The sequence below is a fragment of the Toxorhynchites rutilus genome, chromosome 2, assembly GCF_029784135.1.
Source record: "Toxorhynchites rutilus septentrionalis strain SRP chromosome 2, ASM2978413v1, whole genome shotgun sequence".
Lineage (NCBI taxonomy): Eukaryota > Metazoa > Arthropoda > Insecta > Diptera > Culicidae > Toxorhynchites > Toxorhynchites rutilus.
The window spans coordinates 217,382,105-217,397,399 of record NC_073745.1 but is presented as its reverse complement, the minus strand read 5'-3'; the positions used below and the strand labels follow the sequence as shown (position 1 = coordinate 217,397,399).

The following is a 15,295-nucleotide window of genomic DNA, read 5'->3' as shown; positions in this document are numbered from 1 at the left end:
ATCCCCCGACCAGAACGGGAATCGAACCCGAACACCCGGCATGATAATGTGAGACGCTAATCACTCGGCCACGGCGACAACAGATATGAAAAATAATTTGAGGAAATTATTTTTCTGTGATTTAATCAATGTTTTCCATTTGATTACGACGTAGATTGTTTACGAAATTCTGCTTTTTAACTGGTCCAAGGACCAGTTAATGTTCGCCCAGTTAAAAAGCAGACCACTTAAACCAGGACCAGTTAGCAAACGATTACTGTATCACTCAGTAGCCAGTGATGCTATGTCAAGTCACTGGTCTATGCCAACCAACAACCCAGCAACTTTAGAAGAGCGTGAAATTCACAACATTCCGAGTTATGACCGAGTCAATGTCCTGGAAAAAAAGGTAATGGAGATGGTCGAGTTTCGAGCGACATAGCATGCGCTGTCATAACTATTTAGCAAATAGTGACGTCAGTCGTTGTGTTTATTCTTGATTGCCCACCGAATCCACGTAAAAATGCTTTTTTTAGAAAGTAATTTATCAATTAAAAACGTACATTTTCGTAGAGCTCCCGCTGAATATGAGGCTAATGTGATAGCGTGGAGTGAATATTTGTGAAATCACGTCGAAAAAGATGGATGAAAGTGATATTTACATGTGTCATTTTTACTCCCCCACGTTCATAGAAACAAACGAAGTTTCATTATTTTACCGTTATGAAGATGATCTTTCGAAGGCTCTCAGTGTCGGTATATGTTGTGAGATAATAATCGCCAATTAATCAAAATTTCACCGGAAATGTTACTGCTTTCGAGAGCTAAGCATACGACTGCTCTCTGGACCTTTTTACCACATGAATAATCGAAATAAGCCACGATATAATTGCCATCTGTTAAAAAACAACCAGTTGAATGATTTCATGAGTGATTTCAACCGTGAGTACTTTGAACATTGTTTTATATCTTCCATATACATTCCATATTGAATGCAAATAATTACGACACGATATTTTGCTTGCCAATACAGATATACTTCGCCTACTGCTCCACCTCCATATGTACCTCACTGTGACGAGTAGTGTAAATTGGGTCCAACGGATCGATCTCTGTAAACGGCCCGTGGTGGCCATATGACCGAAATCGAATTCCATTCTTAACATGTAAGACAAGCAGAATAAACTTGAACTCAATATCTCTAAAAACCTGTGTTTTATTTAAAATAAAGTTTACAAGTCCTTAATGAATGACTCGATATTACTTACAGCGTTTTCAAAAGTACTTAGTTGAGATTCCAAATGCCAAATAACATGCCCTGTGTGTATTCTGAGAGGCAAGTTCGAAAATACACGTGTGCCGTTGAGATTCATAAGAAATTTCTGCACAACTTACTACTTGCTGTTACTCTCATTCTAGAATCCGATCATGCAATTCTACATTTACGAAATTAAGCTTCGTGTTCCGTTTCTGCAAAGCGAAAATGGTAATGGATTTCCGGGTGGAATAAGCACACTTTGAAAATAAGAATTATGAATGAAAGTATGTATATTTTATGTAATAGAGTTACACATTTTTTGCAAGTGGTGAATAAATTTTAAACGAAAATTGTGTTCGACAAAGGTTTTATGTTATAATGAAAAAGTTTCAACAGAAATACTAAAAAGTTTCTAGAAAAAATATTAAATCAGGATCAGGACTACGTATTCCAAGTATTTGAATAACATGAAGTAATATTTTTCTTCAATTTTTTATGATATCATTAGTGTACTAATTTAAGACGTAGTGCACAAATTATTACCGGTTTTTGGACACTCTCTTCCCTTACGTAACGCAATTCCTACCTCTAATACAAAGAAAGTAACGCAACCTCGACCCCGTAATTACGTTACGTAATTTTCGCACGACGCTTAATCCGCGTTGACGGCATTCGCGTTGACAGTGGAATGGTGTCGACATCTGGATACGACATTAGTTTGTATAAGGCTAACTATTCTCTATCAGATTAGTCAGCCCTAAGGAAGTTTTAAATTGCTAAAATTTGTATGAAAATTTTTACTTTGCGTTATTTACCTACTTGAAGTACGTTGTTCTGACCCTAATTTAAACTATTATCTATGAATTTTTAGATATTCTCACCAAAACTTACCATTATAATAAAAAAATAATGCGCCTAGAAGTATATCCTATGGTGAGGCCGTTTCGTCACTAAGTTGGTTAGGGGAGCGGTATACGGAAACAGTACGGAAGCAAGCAGAAGGGGAATTATTTGCTTGAAGCGTGAAAGAGACAGACTGATCACGAGCGAGCTTGGGCACAGGCGTATTGTGTTTTGATAACAAACAAAACACAGTACACTTCCAAGATGCAGGTTTGACAGACAGATTATCGCGCACCATTGCAAAGAGCTGCACTGAAAAATATCGCGAGCGAGTATATCGCATGCGATTAAAAGCCTGCATTGTAATTCATTACATAGCATAGGTAAATAACGCCAAGAAAAAAAATCATACAAATTTTTGAAATTTAAAACTGCCTTAGGGCCGACTAATCTGATAGAGAATAGTTGGCCTCATACAAACTAATGTCGTACCCAGATGCGACACCATTCCGCCATCATCGCGAATAAGGAGTAAATTGCTTCACAAATCCCGATGAAATATTTTGACGTGTGCTTTATTTCAGGATCAGATCCAATTTGAAACACGATCGGATATCGCAACTCGATCGGAATCGATATTCTGAAATCCGTTGGATTTTTTATGAAAATTATTTATTTATTCATAATGATTCTATATCCAATTGAACGACCTCGTTCGCTGGGATTCTCTCCTTCTTGTTCCCACCGAGTTCGGTACGAACACCATCTTTGCGAGACTGCTGTCCGGCAATCTTGAACATGTCCTCTCCTATCGCACTCGTCCAACCTTGTCAACTTTTGGATGTTGGGTACGCCGTAGAGTTGTGCCAATTCGCGACATATCCTCCTTCTCTACACTCAGATCAAAATCACCTCCAATGCGACACGGAGTGTTGCCTCGCCATATCGTATTAAATGTAAATTGCTGTATTACTTACTTAAATATTTTCTATAACTTACCTACAGTTCCCGCTAAAAATTTGAACAAAATATAATATCGTCAAAATACAAATACCATGTAAATGTAGCGTCATCTGGTGGATATAGTTGCAACCTCTGTGCGACTTTCGCGAAGCAACATTTTTTATCGTACACGTAAGTGCTTTAGTTTCCATGCCAATTCGAGTTAATTTGTTCAAATTTAGTGCACAATTATTTCTTCTTACTGTAACACTTTTGATGGACTATAAAGAGATTAATTTTATTGTTGATTGACTCTGATATAAATAGATAGTTTGTAGAGAATAGAGTATTTTTTTTCTAAACAGCGTGCTGTTTCAATCCATATTCGATCTCACGAACCAACAATTAAAATAATTGTAGATAATTGTAAATAATTGGTAACCCCGAGTTCGCGTAGAATACTGTTGGACAAGATGAAAGATGAGAACGGCCAAGAGATTGGTTACATCGATTCCATTTGTTTACCTTGACTGAATCCACCGGTAATTACTGCATCGAACATACAACCTTACTTCTTATCATTGGAGTTCTAATTTTTCGCCTCTGAATTAAGGAATCAATACGACACTAGGAAAAATAACATCGTCACCGCACAGCTACCCTCGAGTGAGCTCACGGAACTACGGTCCATTATAGAGGTCACATCAGCCGCAGATAAGGATCCATACACCATGAAAATGCTTACTAATCATTTCTTCGACAGTCAACTGCAGCGTGTATTTTTGGATATGCCACTTAACATGAAGCCCAATCAACTGTATAACGAGACGAGACAAGTAACAGAAAACTCTTTAAGTGAGCGTGTGATTTTTGAATAATTGATCTCCAGAATTTTGCGAAACGCGAAACAGCAGATGTTCTGGTCTCAAAGAAACTCGCGGGACTAGAATTTATCAACATTTCGTCAGTGGATCGTCGTATGATATGTGCTAGTACTTTCGGAATAGAAACACGCTCCTGTCGGAAACCGAGGTCTTTCGGACAATCGTTTCAATTATCGCATCCCATTTAACAATGACATCTGTTGAACCTGTGTTGAAAATTGGTAGCCTGCATCCAATATTGATTTTCGTTCAGTGTAACGAATAAGCGTGCTAATGTCACTCAACGCAGTGAGTCGAACCTCTATGATGAACATTGTGATCTCAGACAGTTTGAGAAAAGTCACTCGCTACACTGAGCTCACCCCTACATTCGTAGTCCACGCTGGTGCTTTTGCTCTTACCACCACAAACAAAAGTTTGCATGAGTGAAGTAGTTTCTTCTAAGAAATTTTTGGTGGTAAGAGGCATACATTTCAAATAGGACGGCTCGGTTATAGCATAGAAGTGAAGAAAGTGGATGCAGAAATTGTTTCTCGGCTTTTGCATTCGCGTGTGAGAAAACTCAGAATCGCGATCGATTGTGTCGCTAGCGTTTGTGGTATCCACGGGCGGATGGATTGTACCGAATTTGGAAAGCGAAACCATCGAAAGAGGAGTGTTTGAATTTTGCGAAAATTATCCTGCCAATTGTGAGAGAGTTTGCGTTTTCGAGCCGCAGACGAAGGAGCGAAAAGAAAACGGCTTCGAAGAAGATGAGATTTCCTTTCTGGCGCGAGCAGTTTTTCACCTTGGTCTTGTGATTTCGTTTTTTTTATGAACCAACATTCAGTTTATTTGAGCCGTAAATTTCCGGCTGTAAACGGAGACAACCGCAAGGAAACAAACGTTGGATAAATTCAACAGCATCATATCCCCGTGGCCTCACGCTCATCTGCTTGGATTGAAGGATCGCTCTTCTCTTGCGGGTAGCTCCAGCGAGAAGCCGATACCCCTGGAGAAAACCGTGGATAAATCCGGGCGCTGGGCTGGTGGACGATGCCAATGTTGTCTCAATTTCATATGAACTTTCGTGCGTTTCTAGTACTAGCATCGAAGATATGGACCTGTCTCTGTTATATGTTCAACCGGCAGGTTAGAGCGGTGAGTGCAATTTTAACCATTTTTAACCAACCCTTTTTGATCTGAAGGAATTATACCGCGTTGTATAAACATTATCTTCGTGAAAACGGGAAGCAGCTTGGATCTGGCATAATTTACGCGTAGTGGAACTTGCGTCTTTCTCCAATAGGAATACCAATTGATGTTGGATGATTCTTGATTTGCCATTTGGAAATGTGCGAAATTATTATGTTTAGATTTGCCTTATTGCAGCGAGTATGATGCTGAATGACGACTGTCGAATAAGAATCGCCGTTTGGGCTCTTTCGGTTTACAGTGTCAAGCACAAAAATATCAACTCTTAAAATATGAAAACGTTTGAACATAACTGTTTTGGAAAATGATAATTCTGTGATTTTGTGAAATTAATCAAGGTAGCTTATTTTGTATGAAAATAAAAAGTTCTTAATTTAAAAAATGGTTGGCACGACAAGAAAAATCCATGTTAAAAACAAATAATATAGAACTACGTTGAAAAAAGTAACTAATTATCAATGTGATCTCCCCAACCTGTTTAAATGTGAGAATCTAGAATATTTCAAACTATTTGCATTGCTAGAAAATTTGGTTAATCATTACATAGACGGGTTTCAACTAGTGATGAAACGGATAGTGGTTTGGCCGGATATTCGTCTCTTTATTAGCAAATACAAAACTGAGAGAAACGGCATGCGACATGGTCAAAATAAAGTATTGAATATAAGAAAGGAATAAACAGTTTTTAAATAAAGTTTTTGAACGAATATTACATTTTCCGTTTAAAATAAGTATCCAATTGTGCTTTGCGTAGTGGCGATGTCGTAACCAAAGAGGTTATACCGAGGTGCGATTATTGCCAATTGAAAATAATCCTATTTAATAGTGTATCATGTATTCTACAAGGAATTTAGAACAGTTTTATTATGATAATGGTTTTATATTATTATATAAAGATTTTTGTGAGTGTATTGAGAATGCTGGCCGAGTAAGAGTAAGACTTACATGCAATCAGCAATCAATTATTTTCATTGAGATTGAACTTGAAACTGTCTTCAGGGACGGTCGTCTGAGAGAGGGTACACTTACATCACTACAAATAGAAATTATGATCGGCGACAAATTCACTAATTTGAAGACTCAACGAGACTGCACAAAGAACACCGAACTTACTTCGCATGAGAACATATTTAAACGCTGGAGATGTCGTTTTAACTACTTAGAAGAAGATCAAAATTATCTGATTGCAACCTTTTTAGACCCAAGGTTCAGGTCAGATCATTTAGGTGTTCTCGAGACGTAAACAGACAGACAAAAATCATTAAAATCAAAATCATCTTACAAAAATATATTGAGACGAATCTTCTGAGAATAACATCTCATTGCCGTCTTCAACGAACGAAACGAAATCGATGGAGCTGGATAAAACTTCGATGATATGAGTTGATAATAATTCAATTTCAATAACATTTTGACATGTCACTAATCACACCTTATTTTAAATCAAGTGTGAATGATGTTTATATGCTATTGTGTTATAATATATATTATGTAAATCATCTTTCAAATATCTGGTATCCGGCCGGATAATGAGTTACTATTCGGTATCCGGTCGGATATCAAATATTGGTCGGATAGGCCGGATACCGGATAGTTACCGGATATCCGTTTTATTTCTAGTTGAAACCGTATTTTATCCAGAATTTCCCAAGCGCTCTTCATTTTATTCAGATCGAAACATTGAGGGCTTTTACAGCGGGTGTAAATGGCTCGAAATCTCATCTATTCGCGATTTTCTTGAAGGGAAATTTGAAGTCGTGTTTTTTTCTGTTGTCGACTTGGATAATGAATAGTAGCTAATAGTATGTTGCTTTTCTAATTTTCAGTCTTGCCTCCGATTTCGACATTCTACACATTTTAAAACTACGCATGACGAACTGTTGAAACATTTGAGCCTAATTTCCATTCTGAGATAACGAAATTGCAATCCCGTTCATCACCGACAACGCCAAGTAATCGGACGTAAGTGCTTTCTATCTCGTTATTGTAATCGAGTCCCGCCCTGGCTTTGTTTCGTCGAGCGTTTCTTTCACCGTGGATAAAATATTAAAAAACATCAGTAAGAGAAGAAAAGTTAGCCTCAAAGACAGGCAAAGTGACTGGCCTTCGATTTTCGTCGAATCAGCGCCATTACGGGCATCGATTTGGTGTGATCCGCTGTTTGTCAGTGTGAAGAAGCGTCCCAGACTACTTCTTGGTGGTGTGTGATACACTATCTCGTTTGTGCCGATTACACAGCACGCGATCGGCCGACCGTTGGGTACAGTAGCAACTGTGTGTGCTGCTCTATCGTCACCGTTCCCCCTCAAACCTCGACATCGTCTTCCTCTTCTGTTGTGTCCTCTCTCCGTGTCAACGTTTATTTAGAAGATACACCTGGAACTGGTCTCTGGGTTGTTTTCTTCCGGCCCAAACCAAACGGTAAAGCCCTGAATGTTATTCAGATCACGAAAGATCTGACAAGATACTCCTCCGTTTTAAAGGTTAGGCCGAACGAACTGCGTGTTATCGTGGGTGATCGGAACACGCAAACAATATTGTGATCGACCAGAGAATCACCCTAGAATATCGTGTCTTCGTGCCTTCCCATGACGTAGAAATCTCGGGGGTGGTAACTGAAACGGGTATGTAATGATAAAAGAAGGGTTTGGTATATTTTGAAGACTCCATTTGATGAGTGTTAAAATCATGAACTGCCGCCAACTAGGGAAAGCCTCTCAAGAAGGGAGCAAAACTAAATTCACGTTGCCGACTCGTTTTGAGTAACTTTGGCTGGTTCCGCTCTCCCTGACTACGTTATGGTGGACAAATTGAGGCTGCCGGTGCGACTCTTCGTGCCAAAATCCATGATTTGCCAAAATGCAAGTCAGTTGGTCACACTTCAGTTTATTGTGCCAACAAGGAGCGCTGTGCCACTTGCGCAGAGCAACATACGGGCGAATCCTGCAGTGCGAGTGAGCATAAGTGTCCATATTGCGGAGAAACCTCACACGTGCTCTCAGCTTGTTGAACTTACAAGACTCGCTGGGAGAAACAGAAGCGCTTATTAAAGGAACGCTCGAAGCGCGCGTTTGCGGAAATTTTAAAGGGCGCTTCTCCACTGGCCCAACATCAGCAACCTTCAACCGTAAACAATGTCTTCGCTTCGCTGCCAGTTGACGAAATGGAAACGGACATAGTTAACGAGGGCACACCGTTTATTTTCAGAGGGATTCCCCGGCGCAAAAATGTGACCGCTCTAAAGGTTCAAGAACAATTCCCCCGGCGGTACCCCCTGTTAGATTGACTAAACAATCGAATGCAGCGAATAAGCAAAATCAGGTTCCTCCTAGCTTCCGTGGGAATAGTTCACATTCGAACGACCCAGCACTCGAGGGGACATCAAAAACCCCAACTGTCTCTGTTTTTCCGTCCAGTTCAACTTCCCAATCGGGATTTATAAAGTTGACTGCTATTGTGGATCAAATCTTCACGTGTTTCAATGTTTCCAACTCCATCAGAACCATTGTCATCTCAATGCTTCCAGTATTAAAGACAATTTTGCAGCAATAGATGCAAACATGGCCCCTCCTTGCAATGATGATCTCTCTTGATGTCTAATTTAAATAGAGAGGTCGGAGATATCACTGTGTTACAGTGGAATTGTCGTAGCCTTATCCCGAAATTGGATACATTTAAATTTTTAATTCATAACATCAATTGTGATATTTTTGCTCTGTCCGAAACCTGGCTTCCTTCGCGAGATGATCTCTCTTTCCACGATTTTAATATTATACACTTGGACCGTAAGTGCCACTTATTTTCAAGAATTGACCTTCCACTTAATGGAGGGATTGATGCTGTTGCTTGTCATGCAAACATCAGAGGCAAAGACCTCTGTATTGTCAGCTTATATTGGCCTCTGAAAATTGAAGTTAGCCGGAAGTAACTTGCTGACACGTTAATGCTAGATCACCTAGTATAATTAACTTGCGTTGTCTCGTCTCGTTCTAATCGCATAATTCAAATGGAAATGCGGATCTTTGCGCCGCCATCATGCTTCAACATTGCCACACACTCAATTGCCGTATTTCCGAAGTGGATGCATACACACATGGGACGACAATACACACGCACACATGCTCACTCACCTTTGTACTCTGGTCTGACCCTGTCTCTTGTTGTTAACCGGAAGTCTCCTCCAGGTTCTTTTTGTGCCGCAAGCGATTTTCGGCGCGCCTCGAAATACGACAAAACCCACGTGATACTATCGTTGCGGGCTATGTTCATCACCGCACGCGGTTTTGTCATCGAGATTCACCAGCTCAACCTTTCGTCTCGGTGGTTCAACACGCAACCTGAACAAGCGCGTAGTCCATGCTTTCACGCACCGACTCTTTTGTCGTATACTTAGATGCACTTTTGCCCTTCAAACCACACTTTTTGAGGGGCCAATGACCCGCACCACGGCGACACCGACAGTGATCACTTGCCAATCCAGATTTCCATCACTACTAAGTCGAATTCTTCTGAATCTATAAACATGGCACATGACCTCACAAGACATATTGACTTGAAAGAATTTGCGAACACGATTGCTCTAGCCATCTATTTCAGATATGACTTACGTCTATTGTAGAAGTATAGCTTCCTTTCTCATTTGATCTATGAAAGCGCAGTTCGCGCTCAAACGAAACCCATCCCAGGTTCCACCATTCGACGAAGGCCTCCTAATCCATGGTGGGATAGCCAGTATTCTAAGCTTTATGCAGAAAAACCGAATGCATTTGAAGCATTTCGGAAACGTGGAACCCCTGACAATTTTCAATTGTATTTTGCCCTTGAAAATCAGTTCAAACATTTGATCAAAGGGAAAAAGCGTGCTTATTGGCGAAATATCGTGGGAAGTTTGTCTCGAGAAACGTCAATGCAAAAATTATGGAAAGTGGCTCGAAACCTGAGAAATCGCTCTTCAACGAATGAAAGCGGGGAATATTCACATCGATGAATTTTGAACTTTGCGCGGAAGGTTTGTCCCGATTCCGCTCTCGTGCAAAAAATTGTTCGAGATATACCACAAGAATGGTGCGTTCTTGATTCCGAGTTTTTGATGGTAGAATTCTCTCTTGCTCTCCTTCCTTGTAACAATTCTGCTCCAGGATCGGATCGAATTAAGTTCAACTTGTTGAAAACCCTCCCTGATGTGGCGAAACATCGCTTGTTGAATTTATTTAATCAGTTTCTGGAGCATAATATTGTTCCAGACAATTGGAGACAAGTACGGGTTATGGCTATTCAAAAGCCCGGGAAATCCGCGTCTGACATCAATTCGTACCGCCCAATAGCAATGCTGTCTTGTATTCGAAAATTATTGGAGAAAATAATCTTGTTTCGCCTTGATCGATGGGTTGAAACCAATGGGCTACTCTCAGATACACAATATGGGTTCCGCAGGGGAAAGGGGACGAATGATTGTCTTGTGTTGCTTTCTTCAGAAATTTAAATGGCTTACGACGAAAAAAAACAAATGGCTTCAGTATTCTTGGAAAAAAGTGGGCTTTTAATTCTGTTCCAATGGAGGTTTTGCCAGACAAATTACACTCTCGGGGTCTGCCGCCTCTATTGAATAATATGTTATATAACTTGCTTTGTGAGAAACATTTGAATTTTTCTCACGGAGATTCGACAGTAAGTCGGGTCTCCTACATGGGACTCCCCCAGGGATCATGTTTAGGCGCCTTTTTGTACAACTTCTATGTAAGCGACATTGATAATTGCCTTGCACAAAATTGCAGCCTAAGACAACTTGCAGATGATGGAGTGGTGTCTGTCGTAGAATCAAACGAATCCGACCTGCACGGAGCCTTATAAGACACTTTGAACATTTTTTCAACCTGGGCCATTGGTCTAGGGATTGAGTTCTCCACGGAGAAAACAGAGATGGTTGTCTTTTCTAGGAGGCATAGACTAGCAAAACCAAAGCATCAACTTTTGGATAAATCGATCACTCATTCCATCTCATTCAAGTATCTTGGGGTCTGGTTCGACTCCAAATGTAATTAGGATGCCCATATTAGGTATTTGAGTAAAAAATGTCAACAAAGATTCAACTTTTTCCGTACAATTATCGGCACATGATGGGGAGCCCATCCAGAATATATTATAATGTTGTATCGAACAACTATTCTCTCGGTAATGGAGTATGGCAGTTTCTGTTTCCAATCAGCTGCCCAAACACACTTCATTAAACTCGAGCGAATTCAGTATCTTTGTCTCCGTATTGCGTTGGGATGTATGCCCTCAACGCATACCATGAGTCTCGAGGTTTTGGCAGGCCTACTCCCACTAAAAGATCGCTTCAATTTATTATCTCTTCGGTTCCTCATCCGGTGTAAGGTTATGAACCCATTGGTGATCGGAATTTTGAGCAGCTGAGCGAGCTAAATTTTCATTCTGGATTCACGAGCTCATATCATGAATTCATCTCCACGCAGGTTGTTCCTACCTCCGTATATTCCCAACCGTGTTTGTTCTCCTGAGTACATTAATTCCTCTGTACATTTTGATCTGCCCATGAAACAGGATATCCATGGAATTCCAGATTATCATCAATCGGAGTTTATTCCAACGATCTTCGAAGCAAAGTATGGGCGTATCAATTGTGATAATATTTACTTTACTGATGGGTCCTCTATGAATGAGTTCACAGGATTTGGAGTGTTCAACTAATTTTTTAGCACCTTCCACAGTATTCAGTATCCTTGTTCAGTATATATTGCTGAATTGGCAGCAATATACTGGGCGCTGGACAGCGTCACGCCATACTTCCTTGAGAAAAATTTTGAGTGCTTTAACCAGACGCTGTTATGTCAATACCTTTGTCTGGGTCCCTTCACATTGCTCAATTCCGGGTAATGAGAGGGCTGACTCATTAGCAAAGGTGGATGCCGTTGAAGGCGATATTTATCAGCGTCAAATCACCTTCAATGAATTTTATTCTTCAGTACGTAAAAATACCATCGCCAACTGGCAACGCAAATGGAATGAAGATGAATTGGACCGGTGGCTCCACTCGATTTCCTCTAAGGTTAGCCTCAAACCGTAGTTCAAAAGTCTGTATCGGTACTTTATTCGCACCTTCTCCCGACTCATGTCCAATCACTGTTCTTCAGATGCGCTACTTTTTCGTTTCAATCTTGCCGACAGAAATCTCTGCGTTTGTGGCCATGTTTACAACGACATCGAACACGTTGTTTGGTCGTGCGAGTTGTATCTTGTTGCCAGATCGAATTTAGAAAACTTTCTTCAGGTCCGAGGAAGGCAGCTGAATGTGCCAGTTGGAGATGTGTTGGCTCGGCTAGACCTTGATTACATGACCCAAATATATTAGGCTGTCAAAAAAGTCCTGCGGTATTTCCGCGAGGTGTCGTTGTAAACGCGTAGTTCTAGTTGTATTCATTGTATCATACTATAGCTTGTTGGAAAGGTATTTTTGCGCGCTATAATATAGTCCTTGACAGTGTTTTTTTGGTTAAGTCGCTCGTGAGTTATAGTGTCGCAAATATGGAGCAAAATAAAGAGAAAATCCGACATATTTTACAGTACTACTATGACATAGGCAAAAATGCATCTCAAGCTGCCAATAAAATTTGTGCAGTTTATGGACCCGATACAGTTTCCATTTCCACCGCACAACGATGGTTTCAACGTTTTCGTTCTGGTGTAGAGGTCGTCGAAGATGCGCCACACTCCGGAAGGCCTGTCGTCGAAAATTGCGACAAAATCGCTGAATTAGCCGAGAACGACCGGCATTGTAGCAGCCGTAGCATCGGCCAAGAACTGGGGATAAGTCATCAAACCGTTATTAACCATTTGAAGAAGCTTGGATTCACAAAGAAGCTCGATGTATGGGTGCCACACACGTTGACGCAAAAAAACATCTTTGACCGTATCGACGCATGTGAATCGCTGCTGAATCGCAACAAAATCGACCCGTTTCTGAAGCGGATGGTGACTGGCGATGAAAAGTGGGTCACTTACGACAATGTGAAGCGCAAACGGTCGTGGTCGAAGCCCGCTGAAGCGGCTCAGACGGTGGCCAAGCCCTCATTAACGGTCAGGAAGGTTCTGCTGTGTGTTTGGTGGGATTGCCAAGAATTAATCTATTATGAGCTGCTTCCCTATGGCCAAACGCTCAATTCGGACCTGTACTGCCAACAACAGGACCGCTTGAAGGTAGCACTCATGACGAAGAGGCCATCTTTGATAAACAGAGGCCGCATTGTCTTCCATCAGGACAACGCCAGGCCACATACTTCTTTGGTGACGCGCCAGAAGCTCCGGGAGCTCGGATGGGAGGTTCTTTTGCATCCGCCGTATAGTCCGGACCTTGCACCAAGTGACTACCACCTGTTTTTGTCCATGGCGAACGAGCCAGGTAGTCAGAAGTTAGCCACAAAAGAGGCCTGTGAAAATTGGCTATCCGAGTTTTTTGCCAATAAGGAAACGAGCTTCTATAACAGGGGTATTATGAAGTTGGCATCTCGTTGGGAACAAGTCATCGAACAAAACGGCGCATATTTGACTTAAAACAGATGATTGTAACTAATTTTATGAACAAATGAAAATTCAAAAAAAATACCTCAGGGCTTCATTGACAGCCTAATATGTTTTCCTTAAAGCTTAAAGTGTTTGTGAGCTATCTTCCCTTCCTACTAACATTAGAATAAATTAAATTGTAAATACATATTAGATGTAAGGATGGTTTCAGGAATTAAGTGTGAAGTGTGAGTGTGAATGAGAATGTGAATGTAAGGGGGAGTGTGAACACACATCTCCTTACATCCCATCGTTTTCCTAATGAAAATGTGTCACCCTTCTAAACTCGAGTCGACCGCGATTAATCGGTTTCCTATTTTATTAACAATAGAACTAAGACAATATTTTAATATATTCTAGTAAAAATATAGTTAAAGTTTGGCTCCTTTAAACCTATATAACTGAGCCTGTAAAAATAAACGGAATTATAAAAAAATCCTTCCAACTTCCAAACTTTCGATCTCAAAATGTTGATTTCTCGGCTAGATCTTGATAACATGGTCCAAATATATGTTTTCCTTAAAACTATCGATCTTCGAGTGTAATTGTTCTTACATCCTTTTCCCCTCCTTTTCGTCCTTTACGAGCTATCGGTTCCCTTCCATTAGAATAAGTTGAATTGTAATACTTATTAGATGTAATGATCGTTTTTAAGAATTGAGTGTGAAGTGTGAATGTGAATGTAAATGAGAATGTGAGTATGAGTGTGAACATTGTTACAACCTCCTTACATCCCATCCTTTTCCTAATGAAAATGTGTCACCCTTCTAAACTCGAGTCTACCGCGAGTAATCGGTTTCCTATTTTATTAACCATAGAATTAAGGAAACATGTTAATATATGCTAGTAGAAATATAGTTAAGAGTTTGGCTCCTTTAAACTTATGTAACTGAGCCTGTAAATTTTTTTTTAATAAAAAAAATTGATTTCTATTTTCTAGTAATTTTTCTCCTCTCCATTACCAGATTTTCTCATTTCATGTTTATTTCAAAAATTGCTACAAATGGCAAATCTATCGACATTGTTTAGTTTAATGCCCAGTTTGCAACATTGTTGTTGTTGGTTTGGTAGAAACGCTGATCAGCGCAAGTGTGAACCTTCGGCATTAGTATCGGTATAAGTATTAGAACCAACCATGTAACAATTATCTTGCCCAGCTGCTCCGCACTCTGAGAACAACTCTGATGAATACACTGAAGCGGTCAAAGCGGGTTTAAAAATAAAAACCAATACTCTCCCATTCCGCTAGTATTCCCAAGGTTTGCCGAAATTTCATTCACAAAGTTGCCGAGTTTTGCCAGAGTGAATAGCCTTTACTGTAGACGTAAACAAAAAAAAACTTGTTCACACCGATGTCATATTGTTATTCATGTGTTCTGTTCAACACATTTGAATGTAACGTTAGAGGAGGAACATATTTTCTCCGTTCTTCATTCTCTCATTCCCAAACATAACGTTTCCATAATTTCTTAAATGAAGCGCAACGCTTCGGTCTCGTTTCTGGCGCATGTTTTGCCTTTTGGATAATTCTGCCAGTCAGACAATCATATCTGAATATTCTAATTGCTATACGAGTCTAGCAACGAGGCGCCACACGTTTCCAATCGTAATCAGATTT

At 40.2% G+C, this 15,295-nt stretch overlaps 1 protein-coding gene and 1 pseudogene across 2 annotated transcripts in view; both read left to right on the top strand.

The window, feature by feature from the left end:
• The first annotated feature begins 4,304 nt into the window (after positions 1 to 4,304).
• LOC129767760 (CTD nuclear envelope phosphatase 1 homolog) overlaps positions 4,305 to 15,295 on the top strand; it is a 36,780-nt gene continuing 25,789 nt past the window's right edge. The window contains exon 1 of one of the 2 annotated variants that reach the window (XM_055768943.1): positions 4,305 to 5,046. In XM_055768943.1, coding sequence (XP_055624918.1) covers positions 4,942 to 5,046 — 105 coding nt within the window. In that variant the 5' untranslated portion in view covers positions 4,305 to 4,941. The remainder of the gene's footprint in view (positions 5,047 to 15,295) is intronic. The other variant, XM_055768942.1, reaches the window with a different exon arrangement.
• Positions 5,843 to 5,973, top strand: LOC129772191 (U4 spliceosomal RNA; annotated as a pseudogene).